The 8,724-nt window shown below is 62.8% G+C and overlaps 2 protein-coding genes across 5 annotated transcripts in view; one reads left to right on the forward strand and one right to left on the reverse strand.

The window, feature by feature from the left end:
• The first annotated feature begins 227 nt into the window (after positions 1–227).
• LOC107307233 (branched-chain-amino-acid aminotransferase, cytosolic-like) lies at positions 228–7,811 on the forward strand. 4 transcript variants are annotated; one of them, XR_004305791.1, is made up of 13 exons: positions 228–1,148; positions 1,261–1,516; positions 2,245–2,295; positions 2,544–2,744; positions 3,477–3,587; positions 3,687–3,806; positions 4,212–4,375; positions 4,700–4,842; positions 4,922–5,007; positions 5,151–5,291; positions 5,569–5,643; positions 7,162–7,265; positions 7,699–7,811. XR_004305791.1 is itself a non-coding variant. In XM_015850714.2 (12 exons), exons 2-12 carry the CDS (start codon positions 1,343–1,345, stop codon positions 5,798–5,800), a joined length of 1,305 nt encoding a protein of 434 aa, XP_015706200.1. In that variant the 5' UTR covers positions 229–1,148; positions 1,261–1,342; the 3' UTR covers positions 5,801–6,532. The 4 variants fall into 4 exon arrangements, 3 of the variants coding, with proteins under 3 accessions (XP_015706200.1, XP_015706203.1, XP_015706201.1); XM_015850714.2 differs by lacking the exons at positions 7,162–7,265; positions 7,699–7,811 and adding an exon at positions 5,762–6,532 and having other exon boundaries at positions 229–1,148; XM_015850717.2 differs by lacking the exons at positions 1,261–1,516; positions 7,162–7,265; positions 7,699–7,811 and adding an exon at positions 5,762–6,532 and having other exon boundaries at positions 230–1,148; positions 3,448–3,587.
• A 165-nt stretch (positions 7,812–7,976) lies between these two features.
• LOC107307234 (troponin I, cardiac muscle) overlaps positions 7,977–8,724 on the reverse strand; it is a 9,044-nt gene continuing 8,296 nt past the window's right edge. Inside the window, exons 5-6 of the mRNA XM_015850718.2 lie at positions 8,512–8,724; positions 7,977–8,302 (exon numbers count right to left, since the gene is read on the reverse strand). The exon at positions 8,512–8,724 is cut by the window's right edge and continues 22 nt beyond it. Of these exons, the coding sequence (XP_015706204.1) occupies positions 8,201–8,302; positions 8,512–8,724 (315 nt within the window). The 3' untranslated portion in view covers positions 7,977–8,200. The remainder of the gene's footprint in view (positions 8,303–8,511) is intronic.

An 8,724-nucleotide genomic window follows, 5' to 3' on the forward strand; every position in this document is an offset into this window, starting at 1 on the left:
GATAATGGGGGTGATGGGGTTGATGAGGTTGATGGGGGTAATGGGGGGGGGCAGTGATGTGGGTGGTGTGAAGGGAATGATGGTGCTGACAGTGGAAGCCCCACACAGCCACACACAGCCACAGAGACACACAGAGCCCCATAGAAGCCCTACAGAGTCCCATAGAAGCCCCATAGAGCCCCACAGTGCCCCATAGAGCCCCATAGAGCCCCACAGTGCCCCATAGAAGCCCCACAGTGCCCCATAGAGCCCCACAGTGCCCCATAGAAGCCCCATAGAGCCCCACAGTGCCCCATAAAGCCCCACAGTGTCCCGGCACGTCGCGGGCGCCATTTTCATAGTGAGGAATAGCGTCACTTCCGGCAAGGTGGATTGTGGGATATAACGCGGCATAACGCGGCATAACGCGGCATCTGGAGGTCGCCATTTTTGATCATGCGCAGTAGCGTCGCTTCCGGTATGGTGCATTATGGGATATAACGTGGCATAACGAGGCATCTGGAGTTCGCCATTTTGGTCATGCGCAGTAGCGTCGCTTCCGGTATGGTGCATTGTGGGATATAACGCGGCATAACGAGGCATCCGGAGGTCGCCATTTTGGTCATGCGCAGTAGCGTCGCTTCCGGTATGGTGCATTGTGGGATATAACGAGGCATCTGGAGGTCGCCATTTTGATCATGCGCAGTAGCGTCGCTTCCGGTATGGTGCATTGTGGGATATAACGCGGCATAACGAGGCATCTGGAGGTCGCCATTTTGATCATGCGCAGTAGCGTCGCTTCCGGCAAGGTGCATTGCGGGATATAACGCCTCATTTGGTGGGCGCCATTTTGCTCGCGAGCAATGGCGTCTTTTCCGGCGGAGGGGATTGTGGGATATCAGTGATACCGCCTTCTTATTTCCGGTTCCGGCTGTGGGGGGTGCAGTTCTGTTTCCGGCTGCCCGTTTCCGGTGTTTCCGCCATGGGGCTGCGGGGGGCTCGGGGGGTCCCGGTTGGACCCGGAACCGGCCGCTTATTTACAACGGGAGTCACGAGGAGATGGGGGAGGAGCCAGAGGGACCCCGCGCTCCATAGAGACGCCCTGAGCCCCATAGAGCCCCACATGGAGCCTAGAAGGGAACGCGGCGCCATTTTGGGGCCCAATCCAGGTATTTGGGGGCCACATCCGGGTATTTTGGGGGGTTTTAGTGGTTGGGTCCCCGCCCCGCGTCCTGCCGCACCATATAAGGGCATCGCTGACGTCACGCTCGCCGTTACCAGGCAACGGCAGCGGCGGGGTTTCCCCGAGGTCTCCTCTCTTCCTTATAAGGAGCGGGGCGTGTCCTCGTGGGGGCGAGCCGGGATGGCGGCTTCCTATTGGCTGCCGAGCCGGCGGGGGAGCGGGGCCGAACGGCGCATTCCCATTGGCGAATGGAAGGGGCGTGGCGGGATGACGCGCTCCCATTGGCTGCCAGAGGCGCGGCGCAGCGGAGCGATGGCGGCGGCGGTGCTGAGCCGGGGCGGGGGCGGCGGGGCGGTGAGTGGAGGCCGCGGGTCCGTCCCGCTCCGGTTCCCCCCGTTAAACCCCTTCGTGCCCCCCCCGGTCCCGGCCCAACGGGTCCCTTTGGCCCCGCCCCTTTCCACCTGCAGGCCCCGCCCCCTCCCGGATCCAGGTAACGATCCCGCCCTCCTTTGTGGGCGTGGTCACGGAGCCCCGCCCCGTGTCCGGCCCCTTTAAGGGGGGGGGGGGGGCGCAAACCCACGTGGGCGCCACGTGTGGGAACGTGGGTCCGGGACCCCCCACAATGGAAGCCCCGCCCCCCTCGGGCCGCCGCGGGAAATGGGGGGGGTTGGGCTGAATGGGGGGAGGCGGGGGGGATTCCAGCATCGGGGGTGGGGGTTCACGGGGTGGTTGTGTGGCCTAACGGGGACACCCCCACCCATGTGTACCGCCCACCACCCTGTGTTCCCCACCCTGGTGTAACCCCCCCCCGTGTAACCCCCCACCGCAGCCGTGTAACCCCCCCACCGCCCGTGTAACCCCCCACGCCTGTGTTACCCCCGCCCACGTCCTGTGTAACCCCCCCCACCCTGCTGTTAAACCCCCCATCCGACCCTGTGTAACCCCCCCACCCTGTGTACCACACCCCCCCACCCTGTGTAGAGCGCGCGCCACCCCTCTTGTAACCCCCCGCCACCCTGTGTAACCACCCCGTGTAACGCCCCCACCCTGTGTAACCCCCCCACCCTGTGTTCCCCCCCCAGGTTCTCTCAGCGCTGCTGGGTGCCCGGCGTCCTTACAGCAGCATCTTTAGGGTAAGGGGGTCTTTGGGGGGGGGTTTATGGGCGCCCCCGGTGCCTTTGTCACCTTTAGCAGCGGTTCCTATGGGGCTATTGCCATGTCCCACCTTGTTTGGGTACTTCTGAGGTCTGTACTGGGGTCTTTGTTATGGGGTTCCTCGGTACTGGGGTCCCTTTGGAGTTTTCCCATCACTGGGGATTCCTGTTGGGGTCCCACTGGGTCCCTGCCTCCATCACGTCCCTATTTTGGGGGGGGGTTACAGGCAGCAGAGCTGCGTGTGGAGCACAGTCCCCACCCGAAGCCCAAGCCCCCCCCGGAGCACCTGAAATTCGGTCAGGCCTTCACTGACCACATGCTGACCATCGAGTGGAGCCGGGCGGATGGATGGGGACCCCCCCACATTCGCCCCTTCCAGGACCTGCGCCTGCACCCCGCGTCCTCTGCGCTTCACTATGCTGTGGAGGTGAGTCCCAAAACAGCCTGAAATCATCCCCCTACAAACACACAAAAAGGCTGCGGAACAACCCCAAAATGCCCCAAATAACCCTTCCAGAACCACACCAAGCCCTCTGGGGCCCATAGCCCCATTCCCAGCACTCCCAGTACCCATAACCCCATTCCCAGCACTCCCAGTACCCATAACCCCATTCCCAGCACTCCCAGTACCCATAACCCCGTTCCCATCACTCCCAGTACCCATAGCCCCATTCCCATCACTCCCAGTACCCATAGCCCCATTCCCAGCACTCCCAGTACCCGTAACCCCATTCCCAGTGCTTCCAGTACCCATAACCCCATTCCCATCACTCCCAGTACCCATAGCCCCATTCCCATCACTCCCAGTACCCATAACCCCATTCCCATCACTCCCAGTNTACCCATAACCCCATTCCCATCACTCCCAGTACCCATAACCCCATTCCCATCACTCCCAGTACCCATAACCCCATTCCCATCACTCCCAGTACCCGTAACCCCATTCCCATCACTCCCAGTACCCATAGCCCCATTCCCATCACTCCCAGTACCCGTAACCCCATTCCCAGCACTCCCAGTACCCATAACCCCATTCCCAGCACTCCCAGTACCCATAACCCTATTCCCATTACTCCCAGTACCCATAACCCCATTCCCATCACTCCCAGTACCCGTAACCCCATTCCCAGTGCTTCCAGTTCTCCCTGACTCCCCCCAGCTCTTTGAGGGCATGAAGGCTTTCCGTGGTGCTGATGACAAAATCCGCCTTTTTCGCCCCGAACTGAACATGGAACGGATGGGGCGCTCAGCCCAGAGGGTCTGCCTGCCTGTGAGTGTCCCCATATCCCCATATCTTGCCCCATATCTTGCCCCTGTGTCCCTAGGGATTAACACCCCCCCCATGTCCCCCTGCCCCCCCTGTCTGCAGCCCTTTGACCCCGTGGAGCTGCTGGAGTGCATTCGTGCCTTGGTGAGGCTGGAGCAGGACTGGGTGCCGCGCTCTGAAGCTGCCAGTCTGTACATCCGGCCCACCTACATCGGCACCGAGGTGGGGGCACGAAGTGGGGGGGTGGGCTATGGGATGGGGGGAGGTCTGGTCTGGAGAAGAGGGCGGGAGGGCACTGAGGGGCCTGGGAGAGGTGTAGGTGGGGAGCGTGGGGGTCTACAGGGGCTTTGGGGGGGCTCTTTGGGAAGGGTTGTGTTGGGGGGCAGCTGAGGGGGGTCTCCTGGGGGAGGTCAAGGGGGTGTTGGGGTGGGGGTCTGGTGGGGGAGTCCTGGGTTGGGGGGACAAAGGGACAGTGGAGGGGTCTGGGGGTTGTATGAAGCCTATGGGGGGTCTCTGAGGGGTCTCTGGGGGGTTGTGGGGTTGCCGGAGGAGTCGATGGGGGTCTCTGAAGGGATCCATAGGGGTCTCTGAAGGGGTCCCTCCCTGACCCCTCCATTCTTTTTGCAGCCATCACTGGGGGTGGCCCCCCCCGGGCGGGCGCTGCTCTTCGTCATCCTGTGCCCGGTGGGGCCCTATTTCCCGGGGGGGCACTTCAGCCCCGTGGGGCTCCTGGCTGACCCCGATCACGTCCGTGCCTGGCCGGGAGGGGCTGGGAACTGCAAACTGGGGGGGTGAGTGTGGGGGGGGTGCAGAACTGGGGGTGGTACCCGGCGGTAATGGGGGGGCTCCCAGGTGTGTCTGTGGGGTGGGGACATTGGGGTTAGGGTCAGTTGTGTATGGGGGGGAACCCAGGGTGGGCAATGAGGTGTGTGTAGGAGTGAAGAACCATTCTGAAGGGGGGGGTGTGGGGGAGGTACATCCAGGTGTGTACGGATTGCTGATATTATGGGATGTGCACCCATGGGGTAGGACTCGTTTATGGGGTGGGGCGGATATTTGGGGAGGGGGAGAACAGGATCACACAGTCACCCCCACACCCTCCGTGCCACCCCCAGGAACTACGGCCCCACCATTGCGCTGCAGCAGCAGGCGCAGGCCATGGGCTGCCAGCAGGTCCTGTGGCTGTACGGCCCCCAGCAGCTGCTGACCGAGGTGGGCACCATGAACCTCTTCATCTTCTGGCACCGCGAGGATGGGGGTACGTGGAAGGGGAGGGGGGTTAAAGGGGGTCGGGGGGCACCAAGGAACCCCCCGTAAACGTTGTGCTGCTGTCTCAGAGCTGGAGCTGGTGACCCCCCCATTGGACGGGCTCATCCTACCTGGGGTGATACGGCAGAGCCTCCTGGACATGGCACGGGAGTGGGTATGGATGGACGGGGGGTTGAGCTGGGGGGCGTTGGGGGTGTGGGAACGTTGGGGGCTGCTGTGTGGGGCGGGGGGCCAAGGGAAGGTCCGAGGGGGGCACGTGATGACATCACAACCCTGACACCTATTTCCCCCCCCCAGGGGGAGTTCGCAGTGCGGGAGGAGCCGCTGCCGATGGAGACGGTGCTGGAGGCGCTGCAGGGGGGGCGGCTGAAGGAGATGTTCGGTACCGGGACGGCGTGTGTGGTGTGCCCTGTGGGGGGCGTGCAGTACAAGGGGCAGGTATGGGGGGGATATGGGGGGTGGGGGGGGTACAGGGATGTGGGGGTTTATGAGGGGGGGGGGTATGGGGAGGGGGTGGAGGTGGTAAGGGGGGTGTGGGTGACAATAGGGTGGCACTGGGGATGATACATGGGGCAGATATGGGGGGTTATGGGGTTGATGGAAGGAGTATAGGGGGCAGGTGGGGGTCACGTGGACACTCCTAAGGGGTTAATGGGTGTCCAGGGGGTCCTGGCGTTGTCCTGATGCCGTTGTTCTGTCTCCCCCCACCCCACAGTGGTTCCCCATCCCCACAATGGAGAACGGCCCTGAGCTGGCGCAGCGCTTCCTGCGAGCACTGAGCGACATTCAGGTGGGGGCCGGGGGGGGGAAGGGGGGGAAATCTTAGTGGGGGAGGGGGGAAGTTGTATAGGATGTGGGGAGGTCCCATGGGGGGATCCTGTCCCCATCAGCTGTCCCCATCCCTGCAGTATGGCCGCACACCCAGCGATTGGGCCCAGCCGCTGTGATCCCCCCCCCCCGCTGACATGGGACACTCCGGGGTATCTGCCCCCCCTCCCCCCCCCTCCAGCAATGCACCAAAATCTCCTTGGGGGAGGGAGAGGGGAGGGGGGGCAAATACCCCACCCCCAACTGAACCAAATACGGAGGGGGAGCAGATGTGGCCCTCCTAAATAGAACGGGAGGAGGCACTATCTGCCCCCCCCCCAACATGCCAAATACCTGCCAGGAAAGGGGGTTTGGTATGGCCCCCCCCAGCACTCCAAAATACTCCTAAGTGGGGACAGAAATCCCCCCCCCAACACTCCAAATACCCCCCGTGGGGGGCGGGGGCAGAAATTCCCCCCTCAGCACTCCAAAATATCCCCTTGGGGGGGCAACCTCCTCCCTAAAGCACTCCTATTGCCCCCTCCGGGGGGTAAATCCTCCCCTGTGCAATATTTCCCCCCCCCATGACATTACGGGGGTGGGGGGGGGTGGCAAAACGGTACCCCCCCCCTCCATAGTGCCTTCATTGCACCTCCCCCTCAACATTGCCCCCATCTCACCCCTGCAGGCAGAGTGATGGTGGGGGGCTGTTGTGGGGGGGGGGACTCTGCAGTGATGCCTTAAGTGGAAAGACGCCCCCCCCTCCCCAAATAATAAAGTAAAAGGTCAATGTGGGGGGGGGGGAGCCTTAAAAGTTAGGTCAATGGTCACCTGAGGTCAGAAGAGGTCATTAATAAATGCAATTGTGTGAAGCTGTGCTTCATTTATGGGGCAGTAATTAATTGGGGGGGGAGGTCATTAATTGGGGGGGAGTGTTAATGGGGGGCTGCACATTGATCCCCCCCCCCTCATGGTCTGTTGTCAGCGGCCGTGGGATTGCATCAGCACTGAGGGGGGGGGAATCCCGTGATCACCCCATGCTGCGTGGGGGGGGAGGCGGCCAAAGTCCATCCATCCCTTTGGGGGGGGGGCAGGGATTCCCCCCTCTTGCCCCCCCCCCCCCCGGGCAGGTGCTATAAAGCAGCTCCGGGAGCAGCTGAGGTGGGGGGTCCTAATGGGTGCAGGGCAGTGGGTGGTGGTGGTGGTGCTCTGTGTGGGGGGGGCTTCTGCGCCCCCCCCCCCTGATTCCAGCCCCCTTTTAACCTGGGAGGGGGCGAAGAGGTGGCGGCATTTGGTGGCCGGGGGGGGGCCCGGGGGGGCCCAAGCGGTGCTGGAAGTTCTGCCTGGAGGAGAAGTGCGAGGAGCGGAGCTGCGCAGCCCATTCAGTGAGTGGGGGGGGGTTCATCAATGGGGAGTTGGGGGGAGATATTTATGAATGGGAGGGGTTCTATCAATGGGGGGGTGTTTATCAATGGGAGGTTCTCACGGTGTCCCCACCCAGGCCTGCTGGAGATCCAAGCTGTGAAGCCGGGGGTGGTTCGGATCCGGGGGGCTCGCAGTGGGCGCTTCCTTTGTTTGGATGCTGGGGGGCGGCCGCGTGGGGAGGTGAGTGGGGGGGAGACCCCCAAAATGGCTCCTCAAAAACATTGCCCTGAAAACACCCCCCATTACCCCCCCCTTCCCTATTTCCTCACCTGCATTCCTTTACCCCCCCCCATTTTCACAACCCCCCAATTCCACCACCAAAAATATTATCCCTATGACATTCTGATCCCCCCATTACTCCCCCTAATTTTTGCACCCTTTCCATCTATTGCCAACAATTTCTACCTTCCCAAAACTCTCCCCCCATACCAATTCTAAGAATTCTCGACCCCCCTTCGCCTCAGTTTTGATAACCCCTTCCCCAATACCTACCCCCCCCTCAACCTTCCCCTTCACTGATCCCCCATACTCTCCCTTATAAAACCTCCCCCCCAGGAACCCTCCCATGTTTAATTCCCCCCCCCCATCTGACCCTCCATTTTACCCCCCCCAGGCCTTCTACACCCCCTCATCCTGCAATTTCCATGAGCACGTGCGCCCTGACGGCTACAACACGTACGAGGCTGAGCGGCTGCACCTCCCCCTCGCCCTGATTCCCCCCGGGGGGGGCACCCTACGACGACCCCCCCCACCTTTCACCCATTTCCTCCCATTACCAGGAGAGGGTCCCCCTGAAAAGCCCCCACAGACACCTCAGCCCCGTCGCAGTTTGGACCCTGACTCCTCAGACCCCTTGGGGCTGTTGGGGCGGCCCCATTTGCGCAGCCCCAGTTACGGCTTTTGAGCAGTTATTTATTGGGGGAGGGGGTAATTTATTGAGGGGACTAAATTATTGGGGGGTGCTGAGATTAAAGGTGCTGGATGCCCCGACGCCGTCCTTAAGGTGAGGGGCTGCCTGGGAAACACCTGGTGAGGGGCTGGTTCTGGTTGTGGGGGATCCTGTGCAGGGGGAGTTGGTGGGGAGGGGTCGGGGGGCTCCGGGGGGGTCCGTACCCTCAGCTCTGTCCCCCGCCCGGCGCCTCGAACTTCTTCTTGCGTCCCTCCATCCCGCTCAGCGCGTCCACGTTCTTCCTCCAGTCGCCGACCTCGCGGCTCTCCTGGCCACGCCCACTGCGTCTCAACCACGCCCACACAAGCCACGCCCACAACCCGACCACACCCTATTAGGCCACGCCCACCTCGTAGGCCACGCCCCCTCTGTGTCCCCCCTAAGGCTCCTATGGCCCCAGTGTCCCCATTGTCCCTCCGCCCCCCATGTCCCCCATGTCCCCCCGTGTCCCCAATATCCCCCCATGTCCCCACTCACCTTCTCGGCCTCGTCCTTGCGCACTTGGCGCAGCCCGGCCCTGAGGTCGGTGCCCACGCGGTGCTTGGAGCCCAGCAGAGCCGCCATCATGGCGTCGGCCGACAGCCGCACGCGGCGCAGCGCGGGGCGGACAAAGCGACCCCCGGCCACGCGGCGCCGCAGCTCCTCCATCTGCGTCAGCAACGAGGGGACGGTGAGGGGAAGGTGAGGACA

The sequence above is a fragment of the Coturnix japonica genome, unplaced genomic scaffold (assembly GCF_001577835.2).
Source record: "Coturnix japonica isolate 7356 unplaced genomic scaffold, Coturnix japonica 2.1 chrUnrandom516, whole genome shotgun sequence".
NCBI lineage: Eukaryota > Metazoa > Chordata > Aves > Galliformes > Phasianidae > Coturnix > Coturnix japonica.

What these genes read in the sequence shown, in the direction of transcription:
- LOC107307233 (XM_015850714.2), top strand. Translation starts at nt 1,343, where the DNA reads ATGGCGGCTTCCTATTGGCTGCCGAGCCGGCGGGGGAGCGGGGCCGAA. An exon ending in GGGGCGGGGGCGGCGGGGCG is followed by an intron (nt 1,517 to 2,244) that starts GTGAGTGGAGGC and finishes TTCCCCCCCCAG; the next exon opens with GTTCTCTCAGCGCTGCTGGG. An exon ending in GGGAACTGCAAACTGGGGGG is followed by an intron (nt 4,376 to 4,699) that starts GTGAGTGTGGGG and finishes TGCCACCCCCAG; the next exon opens with GAACTACGGCCCCACCATTG.